The following is a 23,757-nucleotide window of genomic DNA, read 5'->3' on the forward strand; positions in this document are numbered from 1 at the left end:
TATGTTAGGGAACGTCTGAATTTGTTCCTGCTACGGCAAAAACAAATGTAGCAGACATCACTTCGTTAGCAATTTCTGCTGTCTCCTCAACAGCAATAACAAGACACTCCTCTCCATTCTCTGATTAGCTGCAGGAATCGTGGGAAGGCTCCTTTCATTTAGTCCATTGTTGTTGCTGACCAAATAGCCTCACGGTGATCTAAACAATAGCAGGAAATTGACCAGGGAGGAGGCAGAGGGTTCCTAAGCTAAGAGCTTCCTGATTGGCTGCTGTGGTTAAGAATAACCAAGACAGCAGTCCTTTGGGAAAGAAACTATGCCTCTCTCTGAGCTACAGGGATGCTCTCGTTTTAGGTGTTTTTTTTTAAATGTGGTATTAATTTTCTTTTTTAAAAGTAAGTACATTTTTATATGCATGGTTCATGTATGGATATGCACTTTTTATTTGATACCTATTTGCCATTCTTATTCATGTGATATTGTTCAGGCCAGTAATAAAGAAATAATTTGATTTTGGCTGGCATTTTTTTTAAAAGTGTCTCAAGGTATGATATACAAGTCAGAGCTTGTAAATCATAGTATTTTGCTGCAGGGCACTGTTCTGGAGGATATATTGTCTGTGTGAGGAATCTGTTGCTGTTTTAATGGAAAAGGCAGTTATTGGTTTGGTCGTGTCTTTCTGCAGTGGTTCCCTGCTTTGGTGTTTTTTTTTTTTTTTTTAATTTTTTTATTATTGCTGAATAGGAGAGTTTCTTCATCTGTGCCACTCTCTTTCTGAAACTGATTCGTTTGAAAAAGAGATGCTGGAGGGTCTAGAAAAGACAGGGCCTACTGAGCCCGATGGAGTGGACAGTCACTGAAAAAACGTCATGGATGCTACGCCAGAGGCTAACGGATCTGAATCTACTCTTAAATTCTGCAAAGAAGACAGCAACTGCAATCAAACAATCAAAAATCCGTTTCACTGAATTAGAGTAAAATTAAAGTCTCAAGAAAACTGATCGAAACGGTTTTATAGCCACACATTTCGTTTCTGTATTGCGTCAATAGGATTTTGATATCATCTTTATTTGCATAGTCCCAGATCCCGTTCTGTGTTTTTCATGCAAGTGTGTTCGCACCCACCTGCCAACAGCTGGCTCAAACGGAATATTTTTGTTCTGGTGGGGTCATGTGACTTCCTTTTACTCCCTTTCCTTCCTAAAGAGAAAGAGCAGATGTGTGTCATATAAATGAGCTCTACATGTGCTATCCCCATATCCCTCCGCCTGTTGTTTGTTTACCCTGTTCAGGTTAATTAGGTCCTAGCGTTAACTGCACAACAATGTGTGGCGGTACGTCTGGGTATTTTATCGTCACGGTGACGAAAATGTGTAGGCCCCACTTCAGTAGGATATGTGGAACGGGTCATAAAACTGATCATTTCCAGAATAATACAGGGAGTATTAATAACTGAGGTCGTAGTAAGTCTGTTGATTCTTTGTCTAATCGACATTCATGTTGAGCAGGCAGGCCAGTCAACGTTATTGTCAGTGTCATCTGCACATCATTGGCCCAAATGTTCTAAGTTATACTACACAGTGAAATTCAACTCTAAACAGATAAAATTTGATCCCTTATTCCAGAGTGGGACCAAATGGTATCTGTTAAGAGTTGAATTAACACTGTTTGAGTGGAATTAACACTATTCATTTATGTATAATGTATATCTATGTATATTATGTACATATCAAATCAGTGCAATTTATATGTTTTTTATGTTTGGCAGAGGTGGAAAGTCCAGGAGTCAGATAGTAAAATTCCTGTCATGTTTTTCTTCCACCAGTGAACTCATCCAGCTGATTTCACTAATTAGTTCCACCTCTTGGCTTAAGAATTCTGCTAATTAGCTAATCCAGGTGATTTGAACAAATTACTGGGGAGGGGTTTTACTTTCTGAACCTGTATTTTCCACCTCAGGTGTTTGGACGTGTTGTGCCTGTACACGCGCCTGTGTGTGCGACTGTTCCTTTGCTCCGCGGATTTTACGTGACATGCTTTCTCCGTGGAACGATTTGCGGAATCGCGGAATGAATTTGGCGGAATACGTGGCAGGCGTCAGATTCTTTTATTCTTATTCCTTTCCTAAACCGAGATTACTGCTTGGCATCCTGATCCTGGGGTCACGCAGTGCGTCACTGCGAGCCTTTTGTGTTCCTGAGTGTTCGGTGAAATTCGGCGGGAAACGAAAGCGAAAACAGATGCTGACGGGAGCTCGAGAAGCGTCGTGAGGAATAACGGGAATAAATCCTTAACGGGAGGAGAGCGAAACTGCGAATGCGATCTGCGTGAGCTCCACGGAGCTGTTTCCCCTAACCTCCCTAAAAAGTCTTTCTCCTGTCACAGTAGATATTAACAGTAAGCTTTGGCATTTCACTTGTAATTTCCCCTGTCGGCGTCAGGGATGTTTTCGGTTATACGGCGCAAACGGCCAACGCTGTGTTGTTCGAGATCATGTGTGATTTCGTATGGTGTTAACATGCTTGCTCTGTATCGAGCGTAACAGGGAAATTGGTCCCTGCTGCAGCATATGGGCCTGTTTCTAAATGACAGTCTTCTGTCTGCTGCGCAGTACAAACTGTTACAGCTGTGAGCTCAGATCTGTGTCACGAGCTCATCGAGCTGCAGGGCCTCTAATCTGGGTCATCTGGTCCACGCGCTGTTTTACTGCAGACAGACCTGGGTCAAATACCTATTTGTTTTGGATTCAAGTACTTTTCTGTGCTCTGTTGATCTTGTCTGGTGTAATTGAGCCTGCCAATATGACCAGAAGGCGGGGTTTGCAGTTTTTTTGAGAGTATTTAATTGGTTCCAAAACACCAGACAAGATCAGTAAAGCGTAGAAAAGCATTTGAATCCAAAACAAATACGCATTTGACCCAGGTCTGACTGTGAAGATCCTGTGAGCTCTCTTCTTCGGCCTGACTCAGCGCCTCCCTATGAGACATTGCAACTGTAATCCAATTATAATCCATGCATAAGAATCCATGTCAGCACTGTAGCTTCATACTCATTATTTTAAACTGTTTTTTTGGATGAATTAAAGACAAAACAAGCTGAAGGTCAGATTTATAAATGCCTGTTTGAGTGGTAACCCCTAAACACTATTCTTTGTTTTTTCACATGAAACAAAAGTTCCTTTAAAGAATATCAACAAGCACCCCAGTGTAACATTTTTGTAAGTGTTTGTAAAGCTCTGTGAAATTGTAGTAATTACTGCTGGATGGTAATCACAGTAAGAAATATGTTAATTATGTGAAATCTTGTTTTAAACAATATGCATTTCCATTACTTGTACTGCTGTGATCTGGGCTTGTATTGCTACACAGTAAAATAACAGTATGCTGCACACAGTAACATATCGCTGTCATTTATGAATGTGGGTAAAAGTCAGTTCGGCTGAAGCGGTGTTCCTGTGTTTTAGATTGGAAGGGGAGATTGGGCTGCTGGAAAGGGAGGAGTCACAGATCTCTGCCAAAGAGCAAGTGCTGAGAGAGAAGCTGAGGGAAACCGAGAGATCAATCGAAGATCTGCAGAAGGTGAGCTGGAGAACCTTTCCACTGATGTTCACTTCTTCAGAATGTAACTAACGGTGCCATATCTATGGACACATATGCTGAGCTTTTAGAAGGTAGATTTTGATTGAATTTGTACAACATGATATTCTGTATATTAACTGTTATGTTGCATTTTACCATCAGAAATATATTTTGATCATTGACGTATTATATTGATGTGGTATACTGCATTTGGCTTATTAATTTAATATGCTACTTTTGTCTGCTTGCTTTTCAGAGTCTTCAAAACCAAGATGGAGGTAAGTACTTAGCCTTATGTCACAATTTTTAAAACCATGTTATGACAATCACTATGATTTTTTTTGTACTTTGCATTGGTGTTAGTGCTGTTGGGCTCAACTCTCTTTCGGGGGGGGGGGGGGGTCTGAGGTCCCCCTGGCTTCCACGTAATTCGAACCCTTAGCGGAGGGCACTATATCGCGTTGCATTCTCCAGGGTAGCTGCATGCAGTGTGTGTACATTCATTCACACGCGTGTTCACATACATCCACGCGTTTGCAGTGGAGGTGATAACTTGTCAGGGCAGCACGCTAGCACCCTTTCCCTTTTGCCTCAGCGAGACTGTAGAATTCCGATCGCAGGGCAGAACGACTGTACTTTGTTGACGCTGATCCCCGTATTCAGAGCGCGCTCATTGTTCCCTCTAATACAGCCTCGCTGCGTTTGCTGCCTAAGCACAAAGCTGCCCTACAGAAAGAAAGGGAGGGGGGATAGAGAGGGGTGGGGAGGGGGGGGGGGTAGGGGGACATCTGGGGGCTTTGGGACCGAAAGGTCTAATGTCACTTCCTCTTTCCACTCTCTGCCCAACAGATGCAGTGAATTACATTCATTCCCGCATCCCCGACCTCCCGGAGCTGTACTCCAAAACAGCGGCCAAGGCTTCTGGCGATGAGCAGCTGCCAAAGAAGGCTGGTAGGTCTGGAGGGGGGAGTGGGAGGAGCCAGACTGGAGCAGGTTCTGGCCCAGGACATGCATGGCCCAGGACGGGGGTGCTGTATGGGCGGGGGGAGGGGGTGGGTGGTGCGGAAGTTAGGGTGATTTCAAGGGCAATGACTGACAGGGGCCCTCAAAAAATATTGCAGCATAGGGTTTTCTGTGGTTCTGGGGCCCAGTGTGGGATCATTTTTTGGGGCCTACAATCCCTGGTGGCACGCTTGTGGAGGTTCTCATTTTACGTGATACGGAATGGTGAATTGATGATGATTGCCTTTTCCCCGTCTCTTCTTCCCGTCCCCTTCTGCAGTGATGTACGCCGTGGAGGTCAGCGTGGAGAAGGACAAGAAGACGGGCGGCACGAAGATCCTCTCCACCTCGGCCGTGAGCCCGGAGAACGTCCACCAGCGGGGCGTCAAGGTCTACGACGACGGGCACAAGATGGTGTACGAAGTGCGCCCCGGAGGTCCGGGCACCCTGGAGAACGGGGTCCACCCCTGGAGCTCGGCCGAGGTGGACGAGCTGATGCAGCGCGTGAGCCAGCCTCGTGTCCAAGGCGACGGCGGGCGGGCGACGGCCGCCCCCGCCCCTGCCGCCGTCGACGGAGGGCCCGCGGGGCCGCGGGTGGAGCAGACCGTGCGTAAGGAGGCCAAGCTGGAGATGGTGCGCGGCCAGCAGGGCACGGGCACAGGCAGGGGCATGGGCACGGGCACGGGCACGGCGGGCCAGCCCAGGCCTGGGCCCAGGCCCGGGTCCGGGTTCGAGGAGGAGGTGACGGAGGTCCCCGAGGCCACGTCCGAGAAGCCCGTCACCATGATCTTCATGGGCTACCACAACGTGGACGACGAGGAGGAGACCAAGAAGCTCCTGGGCTTCGACGGCACCATCAAGGCCGAGATCGTGCTCATCGACGAGGACGATGAGAAGTCCCTCCGGGAGAAGACGGTCACCGACATCTCCACCATGGACGGCAACGCCGCCGACCTGGTCTCCGGCAGGCCCCTGTCCGACACCACCGAACTGTCCTCCGAGGGCAAGGACGAGAGCTTGGCTACGGCTAAGGAACTTCCACCCGCAGGTATAGAAAAGAAAAAGCGCTGCCACTGCTGTACTATCATGTGACCCTTTTTCCCAGCATCCTCCTCTCCCCCGGAGCACATCTTCTCGAAATCCTCACCTTTTTACTAACAGCACCTCCTCCTCCTCCTCCGTGGTCGAGGACACGCGCTCTCTGTCTGTCTTCTTGCCCGTCTCCTCTGACCTACTTTGAAACACGGCTGCCTGAGATGCTGTTGTGTAGTGGAAAAATGTGACTGCATGGGGAGGGAAAGGGCTTTGGGGAACAGGGCTAGGGTGGACCCTAAAATGGGAATTTGAAGAAGTTTTGATTCAAGCCAATGAAAATGTGAGGAGACAATAACTTGTAATTAACCTATTTGATAGTTTTAAAATTTTGGGGTATGAGGGTGAGGAAACCAAAAAGAAAAGAAGAACAATCCACATCAGCTATGGTTCCGATACAAGTAGGAAATACGTTCGGAAGGCACAGAAACTTCTAAAACCTGGATCTAACTACAGAAAAATACCAACGTAATACTTCCAGATCACTGTTTTTGTATGACAATGTAGCATAGATTCTCACAGATGCGTTTAGAGGAGGTGTTCAGTACATACATGTCCATATCGCAATTTGTTACTCTACATTGTAAGGCGTACATATAGAAAGTTTATTTTAAATATCCATACCCAGCATTTGTCCAGTGGCCTTACTGAAGCGTAGAACTCGACCGTGCATTTGAGCAAGTCCGTCAGTGTGGAAGCACTTGTCATTTTCCTTCTGTTTACAGAGCTGGGCGTACCAATTGCTCTTTTTCCATGATGATGAGCAGGATAATACCAAGCTTGCAATGTACATATGCTATACTTATAACACAATGTGCAGATCCTTTTTTTTGGAAGACCTTGGGATCCTTGCCTTTGGTATCTGTGCCTATTTATTCTAATGTACAAGTAGTAGAGGTTCAACTTTGCCATTGTATTTGAATGTTTTTGCTTTTTTTTCTTCTTTTTTCTTAAAAAAAGGCCATTGAATGGACTTCTTCATCTACGAAGAAGAAATATTCGTGGCACATCTTAAGTGCCATGATTTTCTAAACACTCAGCAAGCTGGCTTTCAGGTTTCTAAGACTATTTTTAAAAAATACCGTTAATAAAAGTACCATTATTTAGAAGTTTATGCTCTAGGCTTTGTATAGCCTATCTAGAATAGTGTCCATTGAAATGATGCTGTAACTCCTTCCTTCAGTGTTTGGGTGATCATTGAACAAACCCAGTGATATTCCGGTTGTTTTTTATCATTTAACTCTGGGATAAGTGTCACAGCACCACAACTGCCAATCAGATCTTTCCACCTGCACTTTTCCAGGGTTTTTAACTCTCGCAAGTTTCCTGCTTATGATACACAGGAAAACTTGACGGATCTCTTTGAAAAGCTCGGTTATTATAAACGTTTTCGATACATTGTTGATATTTCCATACAATAATTAATATTGATTAAATGACCTTTGTCAGTAATTGCAAAAGTATTGGGCACTTACCTTTCTCTGAGGGCACGGACTGAGGCGAAGTATAAGGAATCAGCACAAGCCATAAATGTGGCGCGAATAGGTCCCGGTTTACATGTGAACTCGGTGCTGCGGGACCTGGTGATCATGAGGACTGTTGCCCTCAGGAGGGTCAATGTAAGCACACAGAGGATAGCTCTCCTCAGTCCTCTTCAGAATGTCCTCTTCTACATTATAGGCAATCCATTCCATTCAGAATAAAATACGAGTACGTTTTAACAGCAGATTGACGAAAATGAAAGGGGATCTTTTTTCCCCAAATTGCCACTTGATATAAATACCAATTGTTTGTCATGAACCAATTGACTATGAGAATACCACATTGAGGGTGCTGTATGTAACAAGTATATCTCTAGCACGTAAACGGCATGTAAATATGAATGTATACCAGCCAAAGAAAAAAAAGGAATACAAAAGGGAATTGTCTGATAGGATAAATGGGAAACTATGGTCAGCTGTACCAAAATGCAGCTTTCTCTCATGCCTAATTTCTGAAGCTATTCAGAGCTTGATTTGGTCAGCACTTAAATGAGAGACTAGTTAGGAAAAGTGGTTTTGGTGGGGCAGTCGGGAGTCTACGCTCTGGGCCAACCGGAGCAAATTCTTTAGTGCAGTGACTGATCTTTGGATACGTTATTCAAACATGATCTTGGCCTGTTATGTTCATGAAAGATCCGGTAGAACTTGTAAGAGTAGGGGTGTTAATCCTGGTTTTATGATGATTCAACTCCCAATATGGCCACCAAATTATCCCCTCTGAATTATATAGAAAAGGCAGAAAAGTGAATTTGCTTTCGTCAACGTGTCAATACTGTTTACTGTAGTTAAAATCTCAGAGGAAGTGGCAGTGCCTGATGCTTCTGTGGAACTTGACTTGAAGAAATCCCTGGCCTTTTGAAAAAAGCCTAAGCATGATGTGAAATTACAGCAGTTGGGCACAAAATGGCGGAGATGTGAAAATTTCTGACACAACCGCCTGTCAGCAGCAACAGGGGAGGGTCGCACTTCTCTCCTCACTTAAAAAGGAAACTGAATTGGCAGCAAGGGTTATTCATTTGCATTAAGAAAGGTAAACGTCTATACGGTGTACCTGTAGATAAAGTATGTATATATGCTCAATATGAATGCTAATTTTATTTAGACCTTCCACATCTATTTATATAGAGATTAATTATCAAAGAATTAATAGACACATTATTTATATGAATACACTTGTATGAAAAATCCTTACCAAGTTAATGCTCTTATGTTCATGCTTTTAAAATATATATATATTTTAGTATAATTTTCTTCTAATACTAATTGCGTTGCTGTGTTTGCCATAATTCATAATGATACTTCTCCTTCTTCCTTTTTTCACTGGAGGCAAAACCAAGTGAACATATGTTTACCGCATATGTCTACAGTACTTCCTGTGAAATTCTCTAGTTCATGGTTGGAAGTCGTCAGTCCAAAGCCATGTCTTTTATTACTGGTCACGGCCATTGTATTGCAATTACATTGAGATATATATCTTCATAGATCTAAAAGATTTTGAACTTGGCTCTCTGCGTGCAGTTTCAAATCATTTTTTAATTATTGGTCACCATAATCATCAGGCCGAGAGTAAGGAATGTCTGAGTTCCTAAATTCCTGATTTCTGTATCTAAGCACAAATCAATTCTGGATTGTCAAAAAAAAAACAATACTTACTGACAGCATGTGTTCATTTTTAATGTCCATATCATATTTAATTTTTTGTTGTTGTTGCTGTTTATCCACTTCATTGACTGTAACACAGCTGTTCTCATATTGTTTGGCTGTTATGTTGAGTCATTGCTAAACCAACTTCTATCACAAACACATTTTGAAAATAATGTATACACTTAATGTCCTTTATTCCTTTAATTGTATTTTGTGTACTCCTGTGACCATATATGGTTAGCACAATTCAACCAAACATGGCTGTGATGTATTCTTATGTGTATCTTAAAATAAGACTAAATACTGTTGGTTAGCAGTACCACAAAAAGAAAGATATTATGAAAACATTAAGGCAAAGAAATACAATTTGGTTAAACTGTTGGATTGAGGCTTATAGTTTCATGGATGTTTGACGTCTTTAGATGTATGCATATATACACATGTACGGTGTGACAATGTGCCATTTTATTTTTAAGCTGTAGATGTTTCTGAAATCTGTGTATGCACAAGCCTCACTTATAAAATTACCTCTCATATCATCAGATATAAGGAGGAAAGAACAAAACATTTGTATCAGTACAGGCCACTGAAGATAATGTGATGCAATGGTGTGACAAAGCTCATGTGGACAAACTCAGAGTCATGAAGAAGTGAGAGATTTTGATTTTTTTAAGGCTTGATATCCTGTTTTGAACGAGAACAGCACCACAGGTTTACTCATTTCTTACATAACAATAGAGTGAACACAAAAATGCAAAATTTGTTTAAAAAAAAAACGTTTTTTAACAGGTGTGGTGCCTGTTGTGTGGGAAACTAATTAAAAACGTGAGGATATATTGACAGGAAATAGCGGTAGCCAAGGGAACGGCTGGCATTGTTCAATGATTTACATACATTCTACACATTTACATAGAGTTTCCTTCAGGGAAGATTAAAGTTATTCTATTCTATGGTATTCTGTTCTGTTCTACATTAGGGTTGTAGAAAGTCTGGTTCATTGGTATACATTGACCTTTCAAGAGATGTGTTCATGTGGAAATACAACAAAGTATTAACTTGTCCTGCCAATAGTGTAAATCAATATATGGTATAATTCTGAAATTTAACCGTCTAATTCGGAATTACGCAATGGCAAATCATAGTTCATCCAAAAAAGCAAGTCATATTTCATTGTAACGAGTGGTATGTGTCATTGTCTGTCATATTTATACTCAGTTATGTTTTATTAAGAACCATAAATGTGTTGCTTATCCCCGTTAGTAAAACACAAGCAGTGACAACAATGGCCTTGTCAGCACATTCTAGCGAGACACCCCAGTGGTGTTGAATGTTGTCTAGAGCACACTTTCCAACATTAGGCACAGTGCTGAGTACAATTTTTGCGATGTGGGAGTTTATCATTCACTACTGTTTTTCTTTTCTGTCTCAAAGCTCAATAGGAATGAACAAACTTGCCATGAGACCGCTCTGCTTTTTTTTTTTTTAATTGAGAACTGTTGTACTTTTGCAAGCCGGAGTGTCATTTTTAATGTCTGTTCCTGCCCTCTTTCTTTTCTTTCTTTTCATTGTTAAAATAATGCCTTTCTGTATCTTTCTCCCTCTCTCACACTCTCACTCTTAATGCAGACTGCCAGCAGCCGCGCTGTAGCCACACGGCTACGCCTTTGTATGATATTCCTAGTCAAATAAACGCCATTTCTTTTCCACCGCGCCTGCTCTCTGTGTCTGTTGCTATGATTCTTTCTCTAACTCACTCTTGCGAGAGTCCGAGCACTTCCACTGTCTCCTCCGGGGACTGGCGTCCTTGTCGGTCCTCCAGCACGACTAACCAGCACACTGGCCTGTTTCTGAGTCTTCACTGCCTGTCCCTGCCTTTTTGGCTGCTTTTCCTCCGTCACCACACATACAGTAACTGGAGGAGCAGACTTCATGGGCTGCGTCCATTTTGTTCTGTGTCTTCACCGTGTGTCATTTGCCCCCACCTACAACATTTACAAAAAAAAAACAAAAAAAAACACTTCCTGTTTTCCCTCCCACGTCTTGCAATTATGCTGCGAATTTCATGGCCTCTAGACCTACAGAGAGCAAAAATGCAGTTTTTTGTGCCGTTAATCTTGCTAAGGGGATGTTCTCCAAGTATGAGTTGCACTGGATGAATTTTTGTGGCCTAAGTGTATCCGCAATGATCAGTGGTTTAAGGGTTTGTGTGAAAGCAAAGCAAATCAGCCATTCAAGTTGCTGATCCTGCTCAGAGAGATGGATGTGAAAATGGATTCTGTAGCAAATTGTAAATAAGAAGCACTGCAGTTGCACGTGCAGGTAGTCTGAGTTACATTTAGAATCCAAAAATTTCATCTGTCTGAGAAATATTCATAATATATTATAGAATTGGAAAATTTCAAGAATCCACTATGATTCTTTAAGATAAAACATCTGTCGTTAGAAGCTTTGGCATTTTTTTTAGCAACAACAAGGAATAAAAAAGGACATTTTGTAATTGTAGACTTTATGAACCAATTAGTTTATTGAGTTTGTTTGTTTGTTTTTAGTTGATCTAGCAGGGTTTTTCTTGATGGCAAAATGTCAACATCCAGGCCGGGTTTGAAACACCAACTGAGCGCGGTCCATTTTTGTACCAGACCCCACCTTGGTGTCGAGGTGGCATTCAGATCTGGAACGTATGGGTCTGGATCTGGCCCGGCAGCGGCCTGCTATGGGGGTCGCCACCTAGGCGATACCCTGAAAACCAACAGGACAGAATCTGACAGCCTCAACATTCAATAGACTGGACACCTATAAGTGCAAAGAAATCAATTGGTTTAATCAAATCACACACAGAATGGGGAGTAGTAAGATTATCAACAACGCACGTCAACGAAAGAGGCCAAAACAGGCAAATGGTGGGAGACAGGAAGTAATTCATCACCACACAAAGGTCACACAAACATCACAAAGAAGCCGGGAATCTCCTGAGCAGTGGTCATTGTCAGAGCAGGTGAATAACTGCTCACTGCAAGGAGAGTAGATGGTGAGAGAGGGAGGGGCAGAAACAGCTGTTGAATCAATTTTTTCCATTAAGCTAAAAATCTGAAGCATGTGCTCTGGGTCTGAATTGTTCAGTCTTTTTTGATGTGTCTGTTATATATAGCTGCCTCATTTAGCATTATGACTAATGTAATAGTTCCACAATATGAGAGACAATATTTATAAAAATATATTAAACAGAGTGGCTAGCTCCAAAGGTTTTCAAAATTATTTTTGAAAACAGTTGCTCAGAATCTATACAATAAAATTCACAGTATTGCCTTGGCATGGAATCTGTGGAACTGCTACAATACCCAAGCCTGGTTTCACTCAACATTTGTTATTACATTAACTTGACTCGAATTTTTGTTTTCTCTTCACAGAAAAATGTTGCAAGCTCAGTGAGTACTGAAACTAATTTGTCAAACAGATTGCGAACAAAAAGCATAATGCTTCAGTAAAATCAAAGTCACGGACAAACACTCATTGAATACAGGCCTCGATCTCTGATGTTTGTAGATTGTTTTAATACATTCAAAACCATTTCAAACACATTTAAATCCGAACTATTCAAATGCCAATTCATCAGTTATCCTGTGAATATTTGAATCAATAAATCTTAAAATACATATAAAATAAAATGTAAATTAGTTAAAGCTCCATGTTTGCCAACTCAGAAAATGCATTGTTCCTCAGTAATCTCATGGAGGACCATTTCCAACGCAACTTTGAACAAATGTAAACAGAGCACATGCATCTGTTGAAACAATTACTTCACAAAGCCTACATGTATAGGCATGGAGACCTGCTTGTTTTGCTTTTAGTGCCATATGTTTTCTTAATTAAATACCAAATGGCCACAAATGACAAATTCATCTTTTACTGCATAGAATCAAGTAACAGAGACAGCTATTATAGATGTGAATGAGCTCCAATAGGAATGTATGAATGTATGTTCTATTATATCGCTTCAGTGCTGCCAGACAAAAATCAAACTAAAGATAAAGCTCCCTGGCTGCCAGGAATGAACTCACCATAGACTGCAAGGTGGGCGGCCTTTAAACAACTATTCAAAATGTGCCTTTACCAAGTACGTCTGGTAAAATCAGAGCCAAGAGGTTTGAGTAAATGCATTCAGTCATAAGAACGGGGTGAAGACCTTTATAATAAAAAACTTCAATATTTACTTAAAAATTTTCTATGAGAACACAAATGCATTTAGGTGAGATAATACTATTTCCCCGAGGGTTTCATGAGCCTGTATCTTCTCACCTGGTTTAGAATTTGCTGATTATGTCACCACGGTAACACTCACACCATGCGAGGATCATTGGAGCTGTAAAGTGGGCATTCCTCTAACACACTGTCCAGCGAGCCAGTGGCAGTTTAACACAGAACACCGTGCTGTGCAGCTCGAGAGAGTCTTACAGGGTGAGACTCCCAGCAGTCTTTTGAATTTTTTTTTTTTTTTTTTGGGTTTCTTTCGGTTTTTGACGATGGCCACAAACACACAAGCTCGTACTGTGACCAAAAGGCGTATGAACCCTGTGCGGTACATTATTATCTGCTTCTTTCACAAATAAGCAGTGACTATAATTACTGTAATACTAATTAAATCAGTGTTGGACTGCGGTTGTCCTGTGAAAGGCAGGTTTTCAGCGGGGAATCCAGTTGGCTTACGCTAACTTTTATTTTTCTTAACACTTCACAGCAGGCCATAACATAAGTGTGAAAATCTGGCACCTACGTGAACCCTGCAGTTTTAACTATTTGACACCACTGCTTTCAACTGCTGTGTGTGTGTGTGTGTGTGTGTGTGTGTGCGCGTGCTACATGCCCACTCCCAGCCCAAGCAGATAACACATCCATCACGGTGTAACTGCATCTGAAAAGGTCCTGTGTGGGCTTTTTTCTGGAAGACATTATGCATTTAAAGACGTTTTGGATTGGAGCCAAGAACGGAAATAAAATAGCAGCTTTTTCAATGGATAGATCACATCAAACTTAGTGTTCCTTGGAGTTCACATTGTTAATATGTATAACGCAATTAGGATTCCTTCATGGATGTATTCTTCAGATGTGGATGCATGTAACTGTCATGCCAATGGTCTTGTAACATCAAAGTCAAACCATACGCTTTCTGTTATGATCCAATGACCCTTTTATTTCCAGATGTGATGATTTGACGTAATGCAAAGACAAAATTGCAGTCCGTGCAGTGCTCCTGAATTGCTTTGTGGATTTGATCGCTGACAACCTGGATCGCCCCAGTAGTTATTCTCTCATCTAATTGCAGACACAGAGCAGGAGAAAATTCTAGAAAGCGAATAGGGAGGGGATGCTGACAGAAGCCTTTTCTTTACTACTGTAGCTGTTTTGGCAGCTCATTAAAGAACGCTACTGAATGTCCAAACATGGAGCAAAAGATTGCAAGCGAGGCAAATCATTTCATTGCACTTCAGCGTGGTGTAGTTTTGCTCGAGCGCAATTAGTAGCTCGGCACAGGCACAAAGAATGGAAACCTCGGAATCATAGACTACGCTAACATTTATATACGCTAACATATAACATAACAGTTATATAGACTACGCTAACACATATATACCATTTAATATAAGACCTGGCTGCATGGTCATTATTAACACATATGCTCTGTGACGGTACTGTGCAAGCGCAGTTATGCACACAAAATGGTAAACCACTGCGGATAATGAAACTTCCTAAATTCCACTGTGATAAAAAGGCTGCGTGTAAAAATAGCGATACCTACACTCTTTCCCTTCCACACTGACAGTGGCCTAGTTTGACGTGAGCCTGCGGCAGAAGTATCAGCTAGTCGTGAAACAATACTTGCCTCTGACCTTTTCTCTCTGGTTTTTAATAGTAAGAAAAAGAGAGAAAACAAATTTTCCATCTTTGAAAACATCTGATAGTTAGATTAATGTCACGGCTCCCCGTGTCCGTGGCTTTGGTTCGAACAGCGTGTAACCAGCCCTTTTGCTGGTTAGCTCCAGTCCTTGCTTTTGTACCCTCATGTTCCTACTAATTGGGTACATGTCATTATGATGTATTGGAAATACATGTTTGATCCAATTAAAATATTTCAGTGTGATGTCATCAGAAATGAAGCCCCAAAGGAAATGGCTTGGATGGTTATCCCAAGCTTTTTAAAATCCTCTGTGATTTCCATTGATATAAGATATGTTTACTACATCCTATTGTCCCACAGTTAAATTTTCAAATATAGTGCTTCTTGACTTTTTCAAATAATCTGAAAACTGATAAGATATGAAGCTTTAATTTATCATATAGATGATGCTGAATGAAATCTTAATTAATTAGGAACCTAAACCAAACATATGTATACCTCAATATCACCTCAGTTTTGCTCAGTTTTTCAGCAACTTCTGTAAGACAGTGGAAATGTTACTCTCATTTTTAAAAACTGCTAGGATATTTGCTCTTTTGTAAAAATGGAAGCTGCTCTCTTTAACTTAATGATTTGCACTGGTCTTCTATTCTAGATTCAGGGGTGGCACTTGCAGTGCCAATGGCTGTGGAGAGTGGACCACTGGCTGGTGTTCAATCAAAGACTCTTCCCACTGCATTGGTAAGTCATTTCTGTTTGCCAGATATCCCAGAATTTGGCATTTTAAGACCAAGGTTTATACTTAAAGGAATCCGCCACCAGGGAAAAAACGTGTGTTAAATTAGGAATGTCTCTCAATTGGTTCTCAGTTTTAAAAAAAAAAATTACTTTCCATTGTTATTCATGTTTAAAAAGCATAGGAGTAAAGCTTTTGGATAATGCTGTTTCTCGGGCTCGAAAGCCTGGCTTTTTAAGTGTTGACTGTCCTGCGTATCTAGGGTCGTAGTGTTAACGGTCGCCAATTTGTGATAATGCGTTCGCTTTCACCCTTCTATCAAGTGGGAGGGGTGTCAAGGTCTAGATTCTACAATTCTGGTAAAAGTAAATCATTGGTGTGAGTAAAAATGTCACCTTTGTTGTGTGTCAGGTGCTTACAAGAAACGACAATGGCTCTCGAGAATGCCTTGAGGTCTCAAGGCAAGGTTTCTGCAGCATCAGAAATGATTGCCAAAAATGCATTCAGTGTTATGCTTCACAAGTCAAGCTAACAAGATGATGAAAACGTAGCTGTGAAATAAATATTGAACAACTATGTGGATTTGGAGAAACTCCAAGGACATCAGTATGTGAATAATATACATAGATGAAACAAGAAATTCACTGAGTTTAGTTTCCTTCATCCGGCCAAAGATAGCCAGCTGTTTTGACAAGCAACAAAAAAGCAATAGCTGGATTTTTAAAAATTGTGTTTATTTATTTATTTATTTACTCATTTAATTCTTTTTTTTTTTTGGTATAAAGGGAAGGCAACATTTTTGAGGTACTGCTATGTTCTTGGCCTACAATAATCCTATGCTAGTTTGTATGAAAATTGTAGTAATAATCATATGCTGTGGTGGCTGACTTGTGCTACTTCCTGATTCCAGTTCTTCTGTGATTGCTCAGATAAACTTTAGATCATTCTGCAATAGTGACATTTGTTTGTGGTTACAGTTATACTGTATATTTTTGGCAAACTGTAAGAGAATACCCTTTCTAATATGCTCTATCATAGTATTTGGTAAAAAGGCAATGCTTGGTCAAATCAGAGATCTGTCACAGAGCTAAATAATGACACAATGTTGAGAATTATATATGCAAGGTGCAATAATCTTTTTATAGTTGTCATTATGGGGGGGAAAATGAGGTGATCACACTCCACAAATAAAAGTTTGAGCTTGATTACTTTTTAACACTACTACCCTGTCACAAACAGTATTATTGACAGGCACTTGTGCTTGATAGAACTAGTGTTATCTTATAATCGTTAGCTCCGGCAAGCACAGGCGCTTGAAAATTGAGTAATAATTAATGAAAATCGAATCAATTTTATTTTGCAGGTAATGACAACACCGGTTCCTAGTTAAGATATAAGATCCATCCTGGGACCTGTGTCCTATATGTTCACCCTGGGGATAAGGCTATGAAAGTTGAGATTTTGTATAATCTAAAATATAACAGAAATTCAGAACATATGGTACAATATTTATAAATTAGGAAGGATTAAGTCCATTACCCTGGGTAGCTATTCGCACATACTTTAAATGCCTTTCGCTTAGCACATTTCCTCCAATCAGACGATTTGCAATAGTGCATTGTTGCTGGTTTAAATTGTTCTGGATAGTGTATGTGTTTATTGTCCATAAAAAATGCCTTTACCGGCAGCTTTTGACCTCCCGGTCCGTGTTTCGTTCGGTTCCTATTTGGTGGTGGGAAACAAAAGCAGGATGAAGGGCCAGATTGTTGCGCAGCTGAATAGGGCGCAGTAACCCGAGCTAACGCGCAGCTCATTGTGCTTGGCTCGCTCCGATCAGTGCCTGATTGCCCTGGAATGAGAGAGAAACCTCCAGGACTACGTTGAACATTCATTATTCAGCAGGCGTGCTCACAGAGACAGAGAGGGAACAGCGAGGGCTGAACAGGCAGCGCATGAAGCTCCAGCGCGAACGTTCAATGTCATCCAAGTCAAACGTGCCGCAAACGCCTGCATCGCACTGTAGAATATTGCGACGGGAGGGACAGTGTGTGTGACCGCCTGTTTTGCATACTTTCATCAGACTTTTGTGTGCAGTTTGTACCTTTTTCTAAGAAAGCCTGTAATTTATTCTACGCACTGGGAAGGAACGGCACGGCATTTCTGGAAAGCACGCAGTGTCTCGCTGGATTTCTCGTGCAGTTATGAGGTACAGTAGCCAAAAAACGAGGCTTATATGTATGGGATTTGTTGTATAGTATGCTAGCTAGCCAGCTGCTATATCACTGCATTTCATGTACTGTACTTAGGTAGAAAATAGCAGGGGGGAAGAATCGATGAAGTGCGCTGGCTTCTGGTTGCTTAGTTAATAATAAAAAACGGTTTTAAATGATAAAATTGTCGAATCGTGGTACGTACTGCGCCGTTATTGGATGCGTGGACAAAATTGGTACCTGAGAACAGATGTCTAAAGGAGGTCACCAAAGCTCGCACACTGCGGAGGTTCTTCTTGCAGCATTATGTTTAGCAGTGACCTCAACCTAAACTGCACAGAAAAAGTGTATGGCTGCAGAAATCATAGCCAAGCATTGCAGTGGGTGTGTCTCGCATATGTGTTATAGCTGCACATAGAGAAGACTAGACTTTTACGCTTTATCGATGAATACTATATTTTTTCAGTTTATTAGAACAAATGTTAAATAAACATTCTAACGTTATAGCTCTCGGTTTTGTAACTGAAGTTTTGCGTAACAACTGCGCATCTTGTTTATATTTTGGAGTTACATATCTTTTTAACTTGGTCCTTCAGTTTGTTTCCCATAGAAATCAAAATTGATTTGCTGTTTGGATCTTTGTTTTCAGTCTGTGTAGCAGCCCACACACACTGGAATAATATTGGAAAGCCATTATTAACTTGTGTCCTTATTTAGGATTATCTGATTTGGACATTTACCACAGCAAGTGATCCATGTCTGATAGAAATGTTCTTTGTTCACCCTGATTTTTGTGGGTGTACAAACAGCTGTATAAATATCAAAGGATAGTTTCAAAGGCATTTTGCTATCTTACCCATTAACTTTTCATTAATATTTAAGAGGACGTAATTGATTGTCATTTGAAATAAGTGCATCTGGGACTGTATAATTGGAAGGTGCATTTTTCAGGGAGGCGCAGAGTTGCAAAGTATGAGGCATAGCCTATACCTGTGGTCCTGCAGCGCTGTTCTTACATAGGAGTGAATTGGCATAAATATATTAGCCACACTATTGAGAGCAACATTCCCAATGTTTCAGACACCTTAGTTTAGCAGGTACTTTTTTAGATTGGAGTGATGGAAAGTGGAAATTGGTAGGAAAGTTGTATTATTTAATCTTCAAATTTGTCTAGCATCTGCAGTAATAACTGAATGCTGTGAAAGGTTCGGTGTTTGCGGACAGGATCAGACGAAGTGTGATATTTTGTGGGTCTCCTCTCAAGCCATTGGGCATGGAAGTCACTGAGATTTAAAATGCTCAAGTATGGATGCTCTACTGACTGAAGTGGTAATCGAGTTTCATGTCGACATTTTCGGGAAACAGTTGCCAAGAATGCAAACCAGTACGGGTTATGCTCATATGAACTCACAAGGAGAATAAATCAGCGTCTTTGGATGAATTATAATTGCGTTGTTATTCGGACAATTTCACTTGGCATGGTCTTTCACTCAGTTGTTTTTACATGGCGCTCCATTAGTGCTGTTAAATGCCTGAGAGCTGTACTAACATACAGTGGATATCTGTGCCAGTCTGTTACTTTTCATTTCAATTTATCATGTTACTATTGAGTTTAGAACTGTGACATGTAGCTACAGTTTATTTTATTTCATTTAAAAGGACTTTGGTTATGTAGTGCTTGTGGTTTGACAAAGCTGCATGATAAAATTACAAGGTATAAAACTGGAGCATTCTGGCTGCTTGCAATTCATTCCACATCCTGTAAACAAGATGGAGCTGTTCTGCTAAACAGCTCTGAATGTTCTCACAGCTGTAAGTTTGGATTTTGAACCACTAGCTAAGTTTCTGTTGGTGGAAATTTATGTGACACTGTTTGTGATTTGTCAAATGGAAAAAAGCATTGTATAAATGCATTCATAAATTATGTGTTTATGGAAATTCTAGACCGTTTATTATTGTCAGAAATCAATTACATTTGAAAGAACTGGTTTAAGTACACAGTTACTTGTCCAAATATGTGTAGTGCTGCAAAGCCTTAGCTAGCAGAGAAGACGTAACTTCTATAAACGTTTCAAGGATCCTTTGACTAAAACAAGAAGTTTGTCATTTATTGGTAAACCAGTAAGCTCTAAATACTAAAGTAACTAAGTATAAAAAATTTTTTAAAAAACAATAATGGAAAAGGAATTTGCCATGAGATGAGCTTCCCCCCAAAATGACAAAGAAGTGGTTTAGAAATGTTCCATAACAGGTGTACTTTTCTTTTACTTTTTCGTTGATAGTGTATTCAGCAACCCAAACTACATTACTGGTCAATGCAAATGAATGGTGTGGGTCAGAGACAGTGTGTTTGTCCTTCCTAACTGTGAATGAAGAATTTAATGCTTCTTTTTTCCCTAAAAAGTTTCATGACAATTTTTTTTAAATGCAGTGACCGACCGTGGTGCTCAACTGCTAGACAGCACAGTGAAGGGAAGTGGCTGTCTGCTTGCCAGCATTGACCCAAATTGATGGTTGATGTTGCGGTAATGGGACACATCTGCAAATAGATTTGTGTTCTAAATTGACGGAGTGGATAGTGTGGATCAAAATATGCTTTGAAGGCCAATTTTGGGGGAGGAGGGGCGTGTGGTTCCATACATGGGACAGCCAACTCTGAACCCGTATGCAAACCCCCCCCCCCCCCCATCCTGCCAGGGGTTCAGTTACCCGCCATGGTACTTTCTCTTCAGGGATCCCATATCTGTCTGTAACCCGCTCTGCTTTACCCTTCTTTGAATAAATAGAAAAAAATACAAAAAGAGCACATAAAAAAAAAAACACATTACTGACTAGACAGTAAACAGACCTAGCTTTTCATACAGTATAATGCTCCAGCAAGTAGGCCTTTGTCAATGGGAACAAAATATATGCCGCTAGCCCTGGTAAGGATATGAATCATGTCATGTCACCCATATTGATATTATGATAAATAATATATGAAAGTGGAACACAATATTGCATTTGCTTTGGGTGATGTTCTATTTCTGCCTGTCTGAGGGATATAAGGCGTGACCTAAAGGACTGGCTGTGTGATTCTCCTCAGAACAGCTGTGCTGAACACCAGTGTGTTGGTGAAGTGTTCAGCTTCAGCAGGAAGCTCATTTCTGCTGAGGCTTTAGGTGTATGTCCTTTCCTTGGTCTTTTTGGCATGTCCTTCATGTTTGGGAGTTCTCTGAATGCCAGATTAGAGGGTGGATGAAGGCAATCAGCAATCAGCAATCACAACCCAAAAGGCAATCAGCGATAGGCTGTATATTCAAAGGGCCGATTGGCCATTTGCTGTTTTATAGAATTGCCTGGCACCTTATTTGCAATGGTGTCGGTTGTTTGTCTCAGCAAAATAATGAAGCTCTTTGAGACCACAAGCAGATATCCTTTACTTTGCCCTGTAGGGAGGAGTTAGGCCTCCTTACACATATAGGTTAAAGCAGATACAATTCTATTCATATGGATGCTCTCTACCTCTTTCGTTATAATTGTCTCAGGTAACATTTAATCCTGTTATTTGGTTTGTGAATGATGAGTTGTGTGTTGCAGTGTTACAGTTGCTCTGCTTCCCTTCATGCGTAACTCGCTGGCTATGAGTAGTGTCATATATAATATCCAACAATTGTATGTTTTCATAACAGTGGGGTATTGTATTTATATCTAGGACCCACATACTTGTTAATTATAGATATCTCAGTACTCTGAAATGGCTTACTAAGCATATTAAGACATTTATCTGAGCTCCTTCCCAAGATGTTCAAGAGGTACAATTTATCTTTCTGTGAACAACTATAATTTGCTTCCTTTGTTCATTTGTAACAAAGAATGAAAACTCACGTACGTTCCAGAGACAGTGGTTTTTTTGTAAAGTGAGAGTTTTTATTCTGGGTTTTTGCTCTGTACCTTATGCTTAGAATTTTTTCAGGGAGCATTCTTTATTCTCTGACGGTCACTTCCTTTGCTAATTGCAATTAATTAACATCCGCTCGACATCTGCTGACAAAACCACATTATAATACTGTGCATCTGGAAATAAACTGCTCGTTAAAGTTGGCTCCTTATGTAATCATCTCTAAGCTTTGCTTTTCCCTTTGAAACTGGCTCTGTCTTGCTTTAGTCACACACCCTGCATTTATTGTAATAGAAATGCATTTCTAGTGATTCAAAATGTTAGGCTGCATTGTGAGTTTGCAGAAAGCCTGTCATTAGCACAGTGGTGGCGCTCGCACCGGCCGATTGACGTTTGAAAGCCTCATTAGGACGCCTGTGCCATGTTTGGCGTTTTTATCCCCGTTTTGTTTTTTTTGGAGGTGTGTGCCACTGTGTGGCTGGAAGGGAGGTTGGGTCAGCAGATGTTTTAGTTAGTTAGCATCACGCTCACACCTTCACAACACCTTCAAATTATTACACGCTGAAACTCTACCTCAACGCCCCCTGTGTGCGTGTGCAATGGCGTGATCGGCATTAGTGTGATCGATTTGGACGCACCTTTGACAGTGTCGGTGTTCAGATTATCTTCTATGCAAATCACTACAAGGCTCTTTAATGAGGTAGTGGGCCTTGTTTCTGACCTAAAAAACAAGGCCCAACACCTTATGAAAGAGCCTTGTAGCGATTTGCATAGAAGATAATCTGAACACTGACTTTTCAGGGTTAAGTGATAACAGCATGACAATGTATTGCCTTGACTAAAATAAGACTTCCTCTCATAATGTCCTTCAAAGTGCCATTTTTAAGGTTTGGTGCTCTAATCTCTTGTGAGGTCTTTCCTCAGTAATCCAATAGTGCTATTGTCCTCCACGCATTCTGCGGCGAATACCAATAATGGACACCGAAGCCGTATGGGGGAAATTCCATTGTCCTTGATAAAATCAAAGTCACTCCTGCTAATGATTTGAAAGTGGGAATTTAAAAACAGGAAACGGCAGCTCTTTCACATTCCAAAACCCCATCAGAAGAGTCTCTTGCACAGCAAATCCAGGATTCTATACCCTGTTTTTTAAAATCTGCCGCTATGCCAAGAAAAAGCATCCTGATTAACTAGAACGAACATACCACAGACATATCATTTTGGCTATTGCTAGTTTGTAAAGTTTTCCCGTTTCCACCATTCAATGAAAACCGCAGGAGTGTCTCACATCAGCAAATAAGCCACAAAACACATCTTTTTTTTACAGTCTCAGTTTGACAATTCATGCTAATTATTAATGCGCTCTTTGTAGCCTTTAAGTGGAACACGCGGGGGCAGGAACGCATTGGGCACCCGGTGAACATGTGCTACTTCCTGACGTTATGGCTGAAGTGGAGGCGTTAGCCGCAGTGCTATTTCTTTACGGTAACCGAAGTCGCGGGCGATCGCTTTGAGCCGCGCGGTGTCATGTGTACCGGCCTGAGAAACGGGGGCAGTCGGCCCTGCAGGGATCTCTAGTGTTGCTCTCCTCTTCTCTTTAGTGCATCACTCTCATTAAGCTTAATGGCCCTTTAGTGGGGCAGCGGTGCAGTATAATGGGTAAGGAGTTGGTCTTGTAACCTAAAGGTCACAGGTTTGATTCCCGGGTAGGACACTGCCGCTGTACACTTGAGCAAGGAACTTAACCTGCATTGCTTCAGTATCTATCCAGCTGTATAAGTGTTTTGGATGGATGCAATGTAAATGCTGTGTAAAAAGTTGCATAAGTCGCTCTTGATAAGAGCGTCTGCTAAATGCCTGTAATGTAATGTAATGTAATTTAATGTCTCTTCTGTCTGTTTGGTGCTCATTACAGGACCCTGCCACTGAACAAGCAAAGTTCTTTAATCTTTGCTAAATTATTATTGAGCGCGCTCACCGGTGACTCTATTTTTGTGTGGCTTGATGTTTTGGGCAACGAAGCTTGAGGAATTAATGGATATTGCTTGGAAATTTATTTGGTGACGGACTGATTTTGTCCTAAGCATAATAGCCATACGCCATGATTATTATCAGTTGCTGATGTACAGTAGGCAGTTAGTGTTTGCGTAATATGACGTTAGCCCATCGCCTGCAGATTGA

At 41.1% G+C, this 23,757-nt stretch overlaps 1 protein-coding gene across 3 annotated transcripts in view; it reads left to right on the forward strand.

The window, feature by feature from the left end:
* Nucleotides 1-23,757, forward strand: part of LOC135239711 (PALM2-AKAP2 fusion protein) — a 117,928-nt gene that overhangs the window by 51,794 nt on the left and 42,377 nt on the right. For 2 of the 3 annotated variants that reach the window (XM_064308582.1, XM_064308583.1), the window contains exons 6-10: nucleotides 3,464-3,578; nucleotides 3,835-3,856; nucleotides 4,428-4,529; nucleotides 4,861-5,628; nucleotides 15,406-15,491. In XM_064308582.1, coding sequence (XP_064164652.1) covers nucleotides 3,464-3,578; nucleotides 3,835-3,856; nucleotides 4,428-4,529; nucleotides 4,861-5,628; nucleotides 15,406-15,491 — 1,093 coding nt within the window. Of the gene's footprint in view, nucleotides 1-3,463; nucleotides 3,579-3,834; nucleotides 3,857-4,427; nucleotides 4,530-4,860; nucleotides 5,629-15,405; nucleotides 15,492-17,261; nucleotides 17,693-23,757 lie in introns of those variants that run through there. The other variant, XM_064308586.1, reaches the window with a different exon arrangement.

This window comes from Anguilla rostrata, chromosome 14 (genome assembly GCF_018555375.3).
Source record: "Anguilla rostrata isolate EN2019 chromosome 14, ASM1855537v3, whole genome shotgun sequence".
In the NCBI taxonomy this organism is placed as follows: Eukaryota; Metazoa; Chordata; class Actinopteri; order Anguilliformes; family Anguillidae; genus Anguilla; species Anguilla rostrata.